The 18,475-nt window shown below is 31.8% G+C and overlaps 1 protein-coding gene and 1 pseudogene across 1 annotated transcript; one reads left to right on the top strand and one right to left on the bottom strand.

Annotated features, from left to right (window-relative positions):
* Window positions 1–1,374: 1,374 nt before the first annotated feature.
* On the bottom strand, window positions 1,375–2,783 carry LOC129300558 (nifU-like protein 2, chloroplastic; annotated as a pseudogene).
* Window positions 2,784–16,934: 14,151 nt separating this feature from the next.
* LOC129300557 (DExH-box ATP-dependent RNA helicase DExH7, chloroplastic-like) lies at window positions 16,935–18,403 on the top strand (the record flags this gene model as incomplete). The annotated part of the gene is made up of 3 exons (XM_054939129.1): window positions 16,935–17,395; window positions 17,986–18,087; window positions 18,282–18,403. Coding segments are annotated over exons 1-3 (512 nt in total), but the record flags the coding sequence as incomplete, so codon positions are not given.
* Window positions 18,404–18,475: the final 72 nt, after the last annotated feature.

Below are 18,475 nucleotides of genomic sequence, written 5' to 3'. Positions count from 1 at the left end.
TTTTGTGTAACAGCAACACGCACAGTCATGACGCCAGCAGCTGGACCAGTGATCCGGACCTTCACTATTGGCTCTTCAATGGCTACCAGCTCCAGAGACCCTTGACTGCCTCCAACCAGGTATGGCCTTATTCCTCCAACGCCTGAATCAGTTTTTAAGAGTTGAACTATATTAACCTTGATGCTGACATCAAATAATAAGCACTTCCCAAGAGAGATTGAAGAATATTACATCAATAATCAAGATAGGATGTTCCCCCATTCTCCATCAACAATTACAGTTTACATTTTTTTATTTTTCCATAAAGAAAGTCTAGGTAAGTTGGATCTCAGGGACATCAAGGTCAGCACATGCTTTTAGACTCAAAAAATACAAAAAATATTCATAGAGGAACTTAAAAATTACCTGCTAACAAAGTTCTCATATCAGCAGTGAGAGTTGAATCTATAACCTTATGGATCATGAGTCACCAACTTAACCAACTCTTGTTAGCAAATTACAGTTTGCTTTTTGCAATGCCAATAGTAATTAAGCTTCGACTGATCTTGGACCAATCTCATTACCCATAATCCCAAAACATATAACTTTATACTAAATTCTAATTTTATTTTCACCAGGATCAAGGCATCTTTCATTTGCTGACATGCTATAAATGAGCCTGACAAGCCACAAGCCATCTAGCAGATAGAATAAAATTCAATATCATCCTAGAATATACACCAAAAAAGTTAATAGTAGTTTCAAAGGTTTTACTAACATTTGTCTGCCATCAAAACTACAGAAGGATCCTAGCTTTTGATAGAGAAAACCCCCGTTTAACAATGCCAATAAATCCCAGTTCATTTTTTATCACATAAAAATTGTCATGCCAGCAGCACTAACTTAATACCCAAAAAGAAAAAAAAGAAAAAAAAAGATCCTCACTGTCAACACTCTTCAGTCTTCCTTGTCATGAATCACACAAGTCATAATTTATTTAATAGTGTAATTCTGTTTTGCCCCTCCTTGATTCAAATATAAGTATAAAATAAAAACTCAAGCCATTTATCGAACAGTGTTCTAGAAAGCATATGATGATTTGTGGATGGCAGATAAAAAATCTTGCTTAGCTCATAACGGGAGGGTTTTGCAACATGAATAATTGTCAGAAGTTGCTTGGTATCCATAGTCAAACATTTTCCATTACATAATGAACAGCAACTGCAAATTTTCACCTTTGCCCTGTTTTCTTTTCTATTTAATTACCAGGTATCGGTCCATCATGTAGCCCCTATCAATTTTAATGACTAAAATGGCATTAGATGGTACATGATAGGTATTATTATTAGTCTTTTTTTTTTAATGTCAAAAGAAGAAAGGATCTGTTTTTCTTTAAAGAACACCAAGTTCCTAAATCACTGTGCCACTCTTTTTTATTATCTCTTTAAGCCAACTAATGTTGAACTTGCTTCCTTTTCCAGATATAATAACATGCACGGTCTTCCTCTTAAAGCCCATTCTGCATGTCTCTATTTCTCTATCTTGTTCAGAGAAGAAGACAACCTAAGCATGGGAAATCTCTACTACAATCAGTCAACCATAATTCATATAAATGCTAGAGAGAAACAAGCATAATATTAGAGTATGCCATAACTAACCTTCTCAATATTTTCTTCATTTAGCTCAAGGCCAGTTTCTTCATCAGCTACTTGTTCTACTGCCACTACTTCAGGGATCTTTTCCATTAAACGACGCTCAATACCCAATTTCATTGTGGTAACAGCACTTGGACAGGAGCCACATGCTCCTTGTAGCTTCAACCTTACAACAACCATCAATTTCATGCAAAGCCACATTCCCCCCGTCAGAAATTAGATATGGACGAATTTCATCCAGCACACTTTCTACATTATCAGCAGTTAGTGGCAATTCCAGAGCTGGATCCGGAGTCGCGACGGCGTTCACAACTGCACAGGAACATGAAAATAAACCTTGAGTTTGACATCAATTAAACTGGGGGGGGGGGAGGATTTGTACTCAAAGACAGACACGGTCTCGACGCTACTAAATTAAGGGGGGCAGAGACAAGCAACTAATTTCTTGCCCAAAGGAACATGGAAATGAACAGGATGCGATTTAACCCATAATTCTAACAAATGAAATAAACATTCGTTTCGGAGTCATGATTCTTGAACTCAAACCTCAGAAGTATTACCCGCCTCACAATTACAGGCAAATACAGGTTCTTTCGGAAATGCAATAACAACAAACAGTATGACTGAGATTAAGTGGAGAAATAAAAAGCAAAATCAAAGTACTCACCCAGCCGGCGTCGTATACCGTGCGGATAACGAATTCGACCAGAGCGAAACAAACTCAGCGGCACAAGAAAACCAACCTTCCTTAAATAGACATGGTTGCCGAAAAAGCTTGTACCCTGCAATTTTCCAGGAAAGATAGAATCCAATAAGGAAACATGTCATCTGACAATAAAAATTATTTATGCAACAAAAGAAAGAGGCAAAAAAACCTTTGATGAGCGAGAACAAGAAGGTGGTTCTAGGGCTTGTTGGGTCCTGCAGTATGACGGTGTATTCAGAACTACAGCTTGCATCGCTGTTCGGTTTCGAATTTAGTGATGTAAAATGAAGTTCAGATGAAGAAATAGCCGGCCAGTGATGGAGATTCTGTTGCCTTTTCCTTCAGTTTCTCAGCAACCAAATCCGACCCGACGTCAGACGAGCCTAGAAAGTTCAGGCAGGCTTTCTTCCCTATATCTGGCTTCGTCCGCTGCTTGCGCTTCTTTATCATTATTTTTTATTATTCTTTCCCCGAAAATTGCGGACGCGAAATTCACGAGTCAATTCTCCTCGATTGGTTTTGGGCTCTTGGCCAACAAAAAGAAGAAGAAGAGAAAATGACAATAAAATTATTTTAAAAAATAATAATTTAATTTTTTTAAATATCAAAAATTTTATTAAAATTTTAAGAGCTTATATATTAATAAATTTTAAATTAAAAAATTATTTTATTTTTATTGATAAATTATAATTTTTTATTTAACTTTTATGATTCTTTAATGCTTGAAAAAATATTATTACCAATTTAGTTTTATTTATAAATAATTGTCAATTTTCAACCCCTCTTTATATTTTTATCTTCATTAAATGTTTTAAATTTAAAAATATTTATTAAGAGTAAATGTAAAAATTGTTAAATTTTAAATAAAGTTAATGAGATTTGAGATTTTTTTATTTTTAGTAAAATATGTTGGAAATAATTTATAAATAAAAATAAATAAAATATTTTAAAATAAAAATTGTAATTGGAGCTTGTTATTTTAAAATTTATTTTTTAATAACACATTTGATAAGTTTATGATTCTTGTTCAACTTTTATAATTAACAGAACAAAAGTTATTATTTCTTAAATAAAAATTGTGATTGGGGCTTGTTATTTTAAAAATTTATTTTCAATAACAAAAATTATATTTGATAAGTTATGATTTTTTATTCAACTCTTACAATCACAGAATAAAAATTGTTATATTTAAGTAAAAATTGTGATTGAAATTTATTATTTTCAATAAAAATAAAATTAGGGACTTCAATAAAATTATGATATTTTAAAAAACTCATATTATTATTTATATAATTTAAAAATTTTATTATCATTTTTTTGTGAGTTATTATTATCATTGTACTAAAATTTGTATGTGAACATATTTGTTTCAAACATTAATCGTTAAATTAAAAATTATTTAAATTATAATATGGTAAAAAATACTTTAAATATATTATTAAAAAAGAACATGAGATTGTAACTTGTAATTTTTATTATATAAATACATTTAAAAAATGTGTAATTTAAATTTTTAAATAACTGAATTTCTCACACTATTTAACTCTCTAACCAATGTGCTTACAGACATATCACTCTTAGCAAACGTATCGTGGTGAGCTTTGGCAAAGTACTTCCAAAACGAATTTTTAATCAACCATTCTCTTGTTAAAAGGTAATAGATGATAAGAGGAAGTTCTTTTTTATTCTTGTTTTTTATATAATCCTTTTTCAATGTAGTAACCTTTTTTTATTGAAAAATGAGTTTTTTTTATGGATTTTTGTTTCCAACCAACTTTTAACTTTCAAAAAATACTCACAGAATTATCCAGAAGCAAGAAGTTGTTTTACCAAATAAACCCTTGAATGGAAGTGGGAAAAGAAGCAATTCAAATTTTAAAAAATAGGCACAAACTCAAATAAGCCCTTATTTTCTGGTTTAAAGTGCCAACGTTTTGATTGATAAATTTAAATTAAATTTTTAGATATAAAATCTCATTTAAATTTCATGCATTTTAATTTTTTTCATTTAAATAGTGTACAAAATTATAAAAAGAAGAAGAGAGATGGATTGAGATTTAAAATGAAAATGAAATGTTAAGAATGATGAACAAATCTCTATTTTTTAACTAGTTATAAATGAGAATAAGAGATAAGAGTAGATACTAGAATAATGGAAATACAAGTACCGATAATGAAAATATGGGGAAAAAAAATTTGAAGTAATTGAAATTTAGAGACTAGTGTCTAAGGAAGTTTAAATTGCAAAAGTCATAAGAAAACATGGATTTGATATCCATGGTGTACACACCAAAATTTTTTTTAAATAATTTAACTCAACCATAGTTGGGTTACAGCCACTCAACACATTTTTATATCAATAATTTCGATATAAAATATTTTATAATTGGTTTCAACTCACACACTATAATTTCAGATAAATTTTTACCTCCCACATGCCATTAGGCTAAATCACATTTATCCATCCTTATACTCCCAACAAGTAAACTAAATCACATTGTCCATCCTTATACTCCCAACAAGTAAAATAAGCAATTTAGTCAATTTTCAACACAAGCCAGTTATTTGGCCTTATAATCATGCCATTTTAACCAATCCAAAGTAAACCAAATATTAAAATTACAGTCATCCAAATTGTACCAAAAATAGAAATAGTTTGAAAGACATGATTACATTTATATATTCATATAATTGACAATAAACAAAAAAAGCCCTAATATTGGCAATATAACACATTATAAATCATAAATTAAATACCCAAAAGAGACAGTGGATCTATACCACTAAGCCTCTGGGACTCCTCCACGTGTCACTCGTGGCTCTTCTCCTGAAAATTGTTAACCACATAATGAGACTCAAAAGTCCCAGTAACCAAAGCCAATTTATGATAGTGTATACAAACAGTTAAGTGTGTGCTTACTAAGTGAGAATTAAAAATAATATAATTCCAACAAATATATGAAATATTACAATACACACAAACAACCATCCTTATATCCCTCCATTAACCTCGAGCCGTAGCCCTCACTCGGTGCTAAATTACCCGGCCAAAGGTTGATTAGCCCGAGCCCTTACAAACCACCTATTGAGCTCCAATAGGGGCATACCACGTGGCACATAAATACAACAACAATAGCAAGTCTCCCAACACCTCCCACAATAATCAAATAAATTTATAATAATATTGCACAATTATATAATATTACAAAATTTATAATTTTCTCAATAATCACCCAATTAACATGAAGTAACACTAATCATAAATTAAAAGCATGGTTACCTTGTGGCTTTTTCAATAAATTATTCCTTAAAATTTCTCTCTCACCACAATCTTCACCAGTAATACAATCTACAAATAACATATTATTTATAAATATTAGTTTCAATTTTTGAAACTAATAAAATAATTCTAATAATAGAATTAAAATATAACATAATTCCTAATCTCAATCTTAATACAAATCTATAGTTAATACTATTAAGTATAATTTTTAACTCCTCTTTTAATTATCAATAAACATTAATAATCTAAAAATCAACTTCTAAATTAATTTTTATTATCAAAATTTTCTTTTTATTTCATAAATTCGTACCTAAAATACCCAAAAATTAAAAATTAAGTCTCTAGCTTAGAATCATAATCCTATAGCCATAATAATTCATTTCTCATCCCAAATAATCATCTAAACCTCAATAAATCAACATATATTTTCAGATCTAGTCTAGAATTTGATCCATAAGCCACAAATTCAAAAATCACTAATAAATTTATACTCTAGAATATTTATTATACTACTAACAACCTCAAAAACCATATTTATTCAACATAAATTCATCCCTCTTCCAGATCTTAAATTTTCTACCACTACAAAATCAGAAACCAAAGAAGAAAGATGACTAAGAAAAATTTTTAGAACACTTACTTAGTCTTGAAAAGCTTAAAATCACACCCTAAATATCCTATTAAAAACTCTTACCTTAAAAATTTAGATATTTCGCACCGGCAACTCGCTTCTCTCCGCCTCAGCTCGCGCGCAGGAAAGGAATTGAAGAAATGAAAGGAAACGGGTGAGTTTTATAAAAATTCAGTGGGTCCCACACATTTTTTTTATTATTTCTTCTTCTCTCTCTCCCCTTTTTTTATTATTATTTTATATTTACTATTCATGCGGCGCCGAAAGCAAATTCGTTTTCTTCTTCTTCTTCCTTTTTTTTGGCATACCTTTTCCCCCTTTTTTTTATTATAATAATAATTTAATAATTTTTTTTAATTAATTTTTTTTAATAAATTTATTTTTTTTTAATTTTTTTTAATTTAGAATTATATCCTAAATTAGATTTAATAATCATTTTCTATTAATTTTCTTACCTCTAAATATTATTTTTTTAAAAAAATTTCTATTAACCTAAATTAACTATTAAAATTTAAATTGGGATGTTACACATGGACCTTTACATATTTAAATAAAAGATTTAGTTTAAATCAAAATATTCACATATCCATCCATTGTTAAACCAAATGAGGAGATGATAGTAAAATTCCTCCACTTCCTTTGTTAACCTCTAAAATTTCATGTCATTTGAGCACATTTTTCTTAAATTTTTAATATATTTTGACACAATTGTTTATACTTTGAACACTCAAGTTAGAAAAATGTGGATATTATTTTGAAAATTCATATCATGGCTTTATTTTAATATTTTTAAGCTAATTTATTGATATTTTGGTTTAAGATTTAGTTGGATGCATTTTTTGTTGTTGATACTTCTAGATGAAGAAATCAAGTACATAAAGGTTAAGTTTTGTTAACAGTAAAAATAGTATAAAATTGCCAGAGTCGTCTTAAAGTCATGACTTTCGACGCGACAAGAAAATGAAACTTTTTTTAGCTAATAAAGTTAGGGTTTTGGAATATACATGACCCATGTTTGACTTTGGCCATCATTCTGGACTTCTTGGGAGTATTTAGGAGCTTTGGGTATATTAGGGCATGAATTTTGGTGGAGATTAATCTTGGGTTTAAAGATTGAAAGGGATTTTGGCTTCATATCTTGTTTCTTCTTTTCCTTTTCTTTCCTTTCCTTTTATTCAATGTTTGTGCTGATATATTTGTACCTCATGGGTTTAATGAACATTCGTAGCTAAACCCTTGATTCTAGAATTATTTTGAACCCTTTATGTGACATCCTCAATTTTAAATCAAGACTAATTAAGTTCAAATAGATTAATTAAGTGTATTTGTGAGATGTGTGGCCAGAAAGGCCTAACAGGCGTGTTTGGTCTCAATTTCAGTTCTAAACGTGGGTTTGAAGGAGAATCAAGTCACTCAGGAATAGAAGAGGAAGAATTTCTGAAGGAAGTGATTCTATGCCACGCACCTCGACTTATGGTTGGTCAGCCGTAGCGCATGCATGATAACACGCCTCGGAAAGGCTCTTTGTGCAGTGCATGGTCAAAATTTTACAGTATTTAGTCGCGAACCTAAAGTAAAGAGAAGAGGAAATGAAGGAAACTAAGAGAGTGACGAAAGAGCTGAGCTAGGATTTGAAAAAACTGATTAATAGGAGTATATTGGAGCTCATAAACATCAACGGTAAGCTTCCTTGCTTATATCTTCCTCTCTTCCATTTTTTTGATGGTAAAGGTTAGGGTTTGATTGTTAATGGTGATTTTTAGTCCATAAAAGTTATGAGTCCGAACCCATTAACTTAAATATAGTTAATGAGAGTAGATTGTGCTAAGTAAACTTGGTTTGATATTTATGGTTTTATGATAATTGGTGGTTGGAGGACATTAAATGTCTGAAATTTTTATAAATTAGGTCGTTGGGAATAATGTGGTTGCATTAATGCCCATTTAAGAGCTCAATATTACTAACGAGAGTTAAAGGAAGCTAAGAAGCCTTATGAGTACTTTTACATGAGTCAAGAATAAATATTAAGTATTAAGAAATGATGAAATGTTAGTGAAAAATAGCTCAAAATGGATATTGATATTTTACAAAGTAAATGCTTGTAGTGTAACTACTATTGGCATAATTCAAGCTTCTTGGAAGCTTTAGGAGTAAGCAGTTAAGGGGTGAAACCTTTGACCTCTCAAAGATTTAAGGAAATCGGGGAATTCTATCTTATACTTGTGTGTGTTTATTAGTTTATTGATTTACGATTTATCATTGAAATGTGTAAAATAAAAATAAATGCAAGTGTGACTTAATTTATTAGGAAATCTACTAGATCCAATTTGTAAGTTTTATGCTTTGTGGTGTAAAATTTTCTTGAGAACAATAGTGGTAGATTTTTCATATTAATGTTTATTAAGATTTCAATGATTTTGTAAATTGAGAAGTAACATGAATCTTTGTTAAGAGAAGTTCAGTGATGTTTTAAAATAGTGAAGTTCAATGATTTTGAAAGTGTGAAGTACAATGATTGTGAAGTTGGAGTCCAACAACTTACTTGTTTTGAAGTTCCATGAAATGTGATTGAGAAATTCAATGTTGTGTAATGATGAAGTTCAATGAAAATTGATATGCAAAGTTCTATGAATTATATATGTGTGAGTTATGGCATGATTTTGAGAGGCGGGAGTTCGCCTAGGAAATAGAGTGGATGATAAAATTCATATAGTAAGACCATCTATGTGATGATTTGCCTGTATTGATTTTATCCATATTGTCTCACTTATTCAACGAGGGACTCGAACCTAGCTAGTTATTCACCGGTTTAATAAGGAAGCTAGTTTAGAGTGTATGACACCCCATAGTGTGAGAAATGGGGGAACCCGTGTTCCATAAGTGAGTTGGGTGCGCCTTGATCGGGTAATCTCTCACAAGTGTTTAGGCTAAGGAAGTCAATGAATATAGGCTATCCCATTGAGTTATAGCACACTGTTTCGTGTCAGAGGATTAAGGAGAATATGAGGGAGGTGTGATCATGCATATAGTAAGTAAAGGCACTTGTTGTCTATATTGAATTTATAATGATAACATCTTGAGTTGAGTTTAAATTTTTGCCATTATGTTTGTCAACAATTTTTGTGACCTACTCTCTTTTATAAAAAATGCTAAAAGCACTGTTTCCCAAGTAAATGCTATTATGTGAGCTGAATTGTGAATATCTCATTTCAATTGTTTCATATGGCTAAAGTATTAGTATTAACTGTCACTTGTATTTAAACTAATTGACATGCATTAGTATGGGTTAGTCGGACCTTGGTTACTGAGTAGTTGTACTCACCCTATTATTTTCAATATTATAAGGAATAGCTTAAGAGGTGTGGATAGAGAAAAATACCCAGAGGTTTAGGATCACGATCCCTTGTAGTAGGCCTCCTTATTTTGAGTAAACTTATGTGTATGACAATTTTAATTGCCAACTAGGATTTTTCTTTTATTACTTACTTGCATTATGTAAGATGTAAATTGTAATAATATTTTAGGCTCTAAAGAGGGAGTTGATGATTATGTGTCATGATAATAGGGCCAAAATATTAATGCAAGAGAGGGTTGAGAATGTTATGTGATGATCTGGGAGAACTTGATAAAAATTGTGGTAAACTTTTCCTTTTTATGTTTTTGAGTTTAAGGGGTTGAGTAGTGAAAATTTGATCTGAAAATATTCCTTGTGTTATAGTGAATTGCACGAGTTGGTTTTGATGATTTGTATGTGGTTATATTAGTATTGGTGTGTTATTGGTCCTTGGTATTTTGGTTGGACATTTGAAATTGTGAAATCTGTTGCAAAAGTGTAAGTTTTAAAAAGGGTATTTAATTTTTTTTAAGAAGAATTTGAGTTTAAGACTAATGTCATTAGTTAGAGCCTGGAAAGAGCTTTTTGTGGACATCTAGTTCGCGTCATTTGGATATCGGACAGAGATTTGGGACGCGTTGAAAGTTGGCCCTAATGCTGTCAAAATTGACAACAGAATTCACTGTCAAAATTTGTGCAATTGTGCTACGGCGTATGTTCAACGAGCCATGGCGCACGCATCAAAATTTGTCAGAATTTCTCTTATTTCAAATTCTTAAACAAATGCACTCACTTATGCAATGATCCCTTGCTTTTGTGTGATTGTGAATTTTGATTTGTTTGATTACAAGATTTAAAAATGATTTTAGTTTTATAAACTTGGGGCCCCCATTTTATTAACCAATGAAAATTTTATATTTTGATGATTATTATAATCCTATTTCCTAATTATTTCGGACTTCAATTTAATTATGGGATTAGAAGGAGGAGGATATTACACTTTGTATGGATTAAATACTTATTTTCCTTTTGTATTTGTGATGAATGATGTGATTTTATTGAGTCTACTCCATACTTAATGCTTGTAGTTGATTGGCCATCAATTAGATTGTTGGATTAATGCTTGGAAGAGCTAGGTTGAAAGTAAAACTTGAGTTAAATTGTGTGAAAACTTAAATTTAGCAAGTTGAATGAATGGTTTTGTTAATGAGGTAAAGATACACTCATTAACCTCACATAATCACATAGAATTTGCAAGGAAAATTAGAGTTTAATTAGTTAATTAAGAGATTAATGGATGAATTAAACTAAACACGTATTTGAAGATTTGAGAAAGCACTTGTGGGTAATTTAATATCCTTGACTAGCAAAACTCATCATTAAGAGCAAAATGTATTGGGGGTTGATTGGGTATTCTTGAAGTATAAAAGGGCGATAAATAATTCTAGACTAATTATTCTCAAAAAGTCCGGAATCATTCTCTTTTCTTTACTTTCTAATGTCGATTTAGTTTGAAAAACCCTTTTCAACTAATTGTGTTTAACTCAACTTAATTGGATTCGCTAAATCTTTTGTTTGACCGATGTTTTTAAACAAATCTCTGTGGGAATGATACTCAACTCACACTTTATTACTTGTCACAGCCGATGTACTTGTGAAGTGCAACACCTTTTAAATTTGTACAACCCAACAAGTGGTAAAGTTATTTTTAATAACCTATGAACTAATATTTTAAAGGAAAACCACTACTTTTAATCCCCACATCTTGCTCAAGTTTTGATATAGGTTGTTGCATTTTTTTTGATAATTTAGCTCTATACACTTTACTCTATATGAAAAGTTAGTTTTTACATTTTTAAAGGGATGTTGATATAACACAAACGATGTTAATAATGTTAACATGTCAACTAATATCGTTAATTTTGTACTTATGTGTCAAACTGATGAATTCACATCTCCACTACCCTCCCCCTTGTTGCTATCACTATATTCATTCTCCAAGTCCATATCATACCTTCTAACAAATTAGAAAACTTCAATAATCACTCTAAATAGAAAAGGATAACAAAAGACAGAGCCATAGACAATAGAGCAAGTGTGTAAGTTGAGGGGATAACAGATGTGTATAATAAACACAGACCATATACAAGTTTAATGAGAGATTATAGTTTAATGAGTTTAATAAGGATAACAGGGTTTAATGTATAATCATTCATAGAGAATAGAACTTACAAAGAATAAAACTTAATGAGGATAGTAGAACAGAGATGAGTTTGATAAAAGAATATAACTTAAAATTAAATGAGTAATCGCACCTTTCTCGATGACGCATCAAATGCCGAAGTCTTCATTCTCCGACCATTATTTGTTAATGGTTCACTAGCCATGACTATTCCAATACCATTGAATGCTCTTTTTTGGCATCCACCAAAGCTTTTTTGATGTCATTGTTGTGGGGTCTCTGTGTCCCAATTGCAATGGGATCTATGTGTCTCAGAATTTATGTTTTTTGCATTTTATCATTTAAAGGGTCCTAGTCTTTTAAATTAGTATGAGAGGTAGACTCTTGTTTTTTTTATTTTTTGTTTATTAAGAATTCCATATTAGCATCAATTAAACATATAAGTATAAAATTAGCAGTGCTAAATAACATATTAGTATTACTAACACTGTTTGTGCCATGTTAGCATCCCTTTGAAAATATAAGGACTAGGGTTGCAGATAGAGTGAAGTATAAAGACTTGAAACACCAAAAAAAGTACAAGGACTTGTACCAAATTTTGAGTTAAGTGCAGAGATTAAAAGTAATTTTCCTTTCGTGAATTAAAGCCTGAACTACTCAAACTATAGGGAATTGATTATAATGAATTAAAGTTTAAATTAATCCATTTGGTATAATGGAAGAGTTTTTAGTAGAATCTGAGTTGGAATCAAATTTTACAATTATATTTGATATAGAGATAGAATCTTAATATGATTTTAATAAATATATATATGTAAAATAAGAAAAGACAAAAATGTCATTATAAATAAAGAGACTACCAAAAAGGTCATTCAAACCAAACCCAAGTTTTTGTTCTTATCTAGATGATACTGGAGATGGAGAGCTTGTGGAAAGCCTTCTAAATTCCCCGTTGACTTGCATTTTTATCGACCTTAAGGACCTTGTAAGGATCTATAATTTTTATTTCCACACATTTTTACCACGTTACTTGCGAAGTCGTATATCCAACTAAGTTAAAGATGCTATCATTGATCTTAACGATCATATATCCCTGCAGGTAGGGTTGTTGGTGGAGGTCATGAAGGAGGAAAAAGCAGGATAGGGTTGTTGTTGTCGTTATTGACAATCACCTCCATTCCAGTGTGGTAGTTGGAGCAAGGAGACAACATCAAGAGCTTGAAAGGCACCACCAGCAGTACCGCTAGACCGACCACCATGAACGAGGTCCAAGATAGAGCCAAGCTTCTAATTGTTGAGGTTGGGCAATTGATAGTGATGAATAGGTAGCAATTGATGGCAAAGTGGAAGATTGCAGTGGAGAGATAGAGATTGAGGGCAATGATGAGAATTCCTTAATGCTATGTTTGGATACATATAGATTTGGATTTGGATTTGAACAAAATCCATTGTTTGGATAATTACAAATGTATGAATTTAGATTTGGATTAAATCCAAATCCAAATCCAAATTCTACCTCAATTTCTTTATAATTTGAAATCCTATTTAAACCCTTATTATTTCAAATTCTAATTTAATCTCTTTTGTAATTTGATCTAAATTCACAAAAGGCTTGATCAACCTGCCAACGGTAATTGGATTAGACTACCAAAATTGATGAAAACAAGTCGCCACCGTTGACTGGGACTAGATAATCAACTTCTACTCGAACCGAACTGATAGCGGAGACTGAGATAGGGCAAGACAGTTGTAACACCCTCAAACAAACCGATTTTTCACAAATTATTAATTCAATAAATTATTTTTTTCATTGAACCCTTATCATACCCTTATCATGGTAGAAACATCCAAGACAATATACCACAGGTCTTAAAATATCTCAAAAAGCAATTAGAACCATGAGGGACAGACAGGATCCTCCTGGCATGATATTTAAATCAGGTCATGAATTAAAAGGGACATACATAATTCTCTTGGACATATAAGTGCATTTAATAAAAAAGATTAGAGTTTACATGCTCCACAAAGAAAATATGTCCTAAGTTGGCACAAGATACATTGTATAATCCAAAATAAGAGGTAACGTAAAAGATGGTGTCTCATACACCATAGTTACACCTCTGGTGCTTTCTCGACCGGACTCGCTCCTGTAAAAATATTAACCACGGGGAATGAGACTTAAAAGTCCTAGTAACCAAAAATTAATATGTAATGATGCATACAGATGTAACTAATCATGCGATTGCTAAGTGAGTACACAAAACATTTAACCGAATAATATTTTCAAACAAACTGAACAAGTATTTAATTGCATGACTGCACCTTATATCCTCCTTTCACCATGCTCGGACGCCAAATCACCCGGCCAAAGGTGAGTTGGACCAAGCGACATGCCACTTATTGAGTCCAATGAGGGCTTACTATGTGGTAATAATTAACTGAACAGAAATTTCCATTAACACCATACATTAAAATACCCTAACAAGTCATGTATCATTCAAGTATCTAAATAAGAATATATCCGAACAATAATATCTCATCATGATAAATAAAAATAAATTTTTGACCCACTTGGCAATAATTTTAAACAAGTATATAATAGGATTTATTTTCAATAATTCATAATTTTTCTAAATAACAAGTCAACACATAACTATTCACAAACACACTCATCACAACACATTAATAATGGTTACCTTGTGTCTTGAATAACAAGTTCCCCTTCACAACTCCTCTTTCATCACTATCTTTGTCAACACAATCTACATAGTTATTTCATAATACTATATATTAATTTTACATTAAAATAAATAACTCTAATTTAAAGAGTTAGAAAGTCTTAAATTTATAATCCATATTAATACTAATTTAAGATTTATGCCTCATTTAACTTTTCAAATTCTTTTCGATAATTCTCGTACCCTAATAAACTATTTTTAAGCCTCAAATCACTTTTAGTATCACAATTTCACCCTTCTATATTCTAAAAATTCATTCAAAAATAAATTAAAAATTTTAGAATTATCCTGAAGCCTCAAATCACCTTTCTATAACCTCAAAAATATCTATTCATATTTAAATAAATATTTAATAATTATAGGTTCATCCCTACATCTCAGATTCCACATAAATTCAATCATATAGATATAGATTTTGACTCAAAAATTTTTAAACATGAGTTTCAACCTCAAAAAAATATTCTATAATATTTATTATATCCCTAAGAGCTTTAACCTATATTTTTAATCCATCATATCATCAGATTAACTATCCTATAGAAAAATCCTAATCAAAATATTTACTCTATTCTACAAAATAATCATATCACTAGAAAGCTAATATTATTTAGAAAATAACTATAAAATTAATTTTGTATTTAAATAATTTTTTAAATGCTAATTTAAACAAGAAAGTTGGAACATACCTTGAAAAAAAATAATCCCCCCTTATGAGAAAACGCCGAGCAACGTGAGAGGAAGAGAGAAAAATAATATAAAAATGGGATTGTGGGTCCCAAAATTATATTAAAAAAATTATAGGTCTAAATTTAATTATTCAAACTTTGGGCCATTACTTACAATTTTCATAAATTGCATCTTCGGCTATTAGTTACAATTTTCACAAATTGCACAAATTTTTTTTTTTGCCTTCCTCTGCACGCTCTCACTTTCTTTTATATGTGAGGAATCCTTTACTCTTTTTTTTATTCTTTTTTTTTTCCACATTCACGCATAATATGGTGTGTATATATATATATATTTTAAATTTTAAAATTATATCTTAACTAAATATTTTTTATGTAATTTTAAACCTAAATTTTTAATTCATAATTAAATACCTACCCATAATACATATTATTATTTTCAAATAACCTCAAATAATATAAATTCCTATTATTATCATTTTTTTAATAAAACTTAAATTCCATAAATTTTTTTTATCTAAAAATTAGGATGTTACAACAGTCGACTTCCCCTAGGACAGGATGGTCGACTTCCTCTAGGACTGAACCAACAGTGACGATGGGGATTGACTTGCCAACTTCTATTGGGATCGAACTGACAATTATGACGGGGACTTGCCAGCCGATTTCTATAGGAATCGAATAGCCGACTTCCCCCGGGACAAGACCAATGATGATGGGAACCAAACGACAGACTTTCACTCGAACAAGATTGACGGTGACGACAGGATCAGAAGACTGACTTCTATCGAGACTGGATTGACAGCGACCATTGGGACTAGATGACTGACTTCCACTGGGATAGGATTGAAGGCAATGATGAGACCAGATGACTTACTTCCACTGAGATCAGATTGATGGCGACCACTAGGATCGAATTGACGGCAACCACTGTAATCGAACTGACATTGACCACTTGGACCGTATGGCTGACTTCTACAAGGACCAAATTGATGGCGATTACGAGGACTTGATGGCCGACTTCCAATGAGTCCAGTCTTCGTGAAAGTTGACCATTCTATCCTAGTCATTGCTGTCGGTATGGTCTCATTGGACGTTGTCAGTTCAGTCCCAGTGGAAGTTGGCCGTTTGGTCCCTATCATCGCCATTGGTCCAATCCTTGTGAAAGTTTGTCATTTGGTCCAGGTGGAAGGCAACCATCTAATCCTAGTACAAGTCAACTATTTCATCTCGTTCATCGCCTATGCTACAATTCTAGTTGGCTTTGACTATTTGATCTCAATGAACGTTGGCCATTCAGACCATCGACTTTAACTAGTTGTCTAAGTTTTTTTTTAAATTCAAATATAAAATATAAAATATAAAATTTTACTTTAAATTTAAGTAAAAAATTTTAATATTATAATCCAAAATTTTTATATCATCTAAATAAAAAATTTAAAATTTATGAATTTTTAATATGAAATTTTAAATATAAAATTTTAGATTCAAATTTGCAACTTAAATTCACCCACCCAAAGACAACTGAAAATTAGGCTAATTTCAATGTTATGATGAAAAAATTGGATTTAACATTTTGGTTGAATTCAGAATATTAGGAATCTAGATTGATATATATCAAACAACTCAACTTCATTATTCCAATTCTAATTTTGTTTCATTTTGGCTAATTCTAGGCTATTAAACATAACCTATACGGGATTGCGTTGAGTTAAAGTCTTGAAATGAACTAACAAGGAACGTTTAATTTTCACTGACAATGACTCCTTGACAGCTCCCGGCACCGCCCCGCCAGCAAAATCGCAGCTCCCCGGTCTAGAAGATTCGAAGTTTTTGCTGAACCGGCTGGTCTATACGTTAAAGCTACTGGTTTTTCAGTTTTTCTGCACTGTCATCACCATCGCAGAGACAAAATGCCGCCGAAGAAGAACAAGCAGAAGCCGAAAGCCAACTCAGCTTCATCGTCAAAAGCAAAGTCGCAGTCCTCCTCATCCGGTCCGAGGCTGCAAATTTCGGCCGAGAACGAGAACCGCCTCCGCCGCCTCTTGCTCAACTCTGGCAGGTCCACGCCATCTCTTCCTGCGACGGACGATGTCCTGACCAAGGCTCAGAAGGCGAAGAAGCTCAAAGCTGTTTATGAGAAGCTCTCTTGTGAAGGTTTCGGTAATGATCAGATTGAGCTTGCTCTTTCCACTCTCAAGGTATCTATGTCTTGTCATCATTGGCTACTCAGCGAGAGAAATGTGGAGTAATAATCATTGGTCGTTCTGACTATGGGGAATCTAACTATTGAAACATTTCTGCTAAACAAATAAGTAAAATACCTGTCGTACTAGAATGCGGTGGTAGTTCACTCACACACCATGTGTGTGTGTATGTAAAAATGTAGTTGTAGTGCGAAGTTTTTGAAGGCAAGGACTTCATTTGGAGGATTATAACCCAAAGTAAAAGGCTGTTTGCGTTCCATTTCCGGCCCTTAAAAAAAAAAACAAAAATAAAAAAAGAGATAGTAAGCAATCTGATACATATAATGCGAAGTTAATCAATGTCTAATAGCTTAGTTTCGTATGACTTTCTGCTTCCGTTTCTGAGAAACTTACAAAATTGTTTTCCCTGTTTCTACCATTCCTCTTTGTTTTCGCTTTTCTTGCCTTTGTCCCTATGTTTTCCCCCAGTAACCGTGTCATTGTTTCAATTTGATCTTTTTCATATACCTTGCCAAATATTTACTGATCATATCATTTCTTTATTGATATTTCAAGTTTGTATTCTGTTTCACTGTTCTCTGCAGGAAGGTGCTACATTCGAGTCTGCGCTTGATTGGTTATGCTTGAATTTGCCAGGGAATGAGCTTCCATTGAAGTTTTCTTCTGGAACCTCGTTGCTAATGAAGGTATTGTTGTACTTCACTTGACTATATTATTTCTATAAGATTGTTTTGGGTTGCTTGTAGTATTAAAATGTTAAGTTTTTGGCATTTTGGATACTGAATTTCTTATCCTCAATGCCTTTATGCGTTTCTGTTGGTGTTATATTAAATCAACGGGATGATTGGACTCCTTTGGTGAATCAATCTATACGAATAAGCAAGAAGTCGAGAATTTTTCTGTTATTGTCAAGAGACAGTGGGATGATGATACTTTAGATTCTCGCCAGCCATCTCAAGCAGATTGGATCAGGCAATATGTGGAGCAAGAGGAATCTGTAGTGTAAGTGAACAATGTCACTAATTATGCCTTTACAAGGGGCTTGAAAGCATTAAGCAACTTGTAAAACTGGAA

The sequence above is a fragment of the Prosopis cineraria genome, unplaced genomic scaffold (genome assembly GCF_029017545.1).
Source record: "Prosopis cineraria cultivar Desert tree isolate PC_DT_omini unplaced genomic scaffold, ASM2901754v1 PC1646, whole genome shotgun sequence".
Lineage (NCBI taxonomy): Eukaryota > Viridiplantae > Streptophyta > Magnoliopsida > Fabales > Fabaceae > Prosopis > Prosopis cineraria.
Note: the sequence above shows the minus strand (reverse complement) of the source record. Positions and strands in the feature narration are given on the sequence as shown.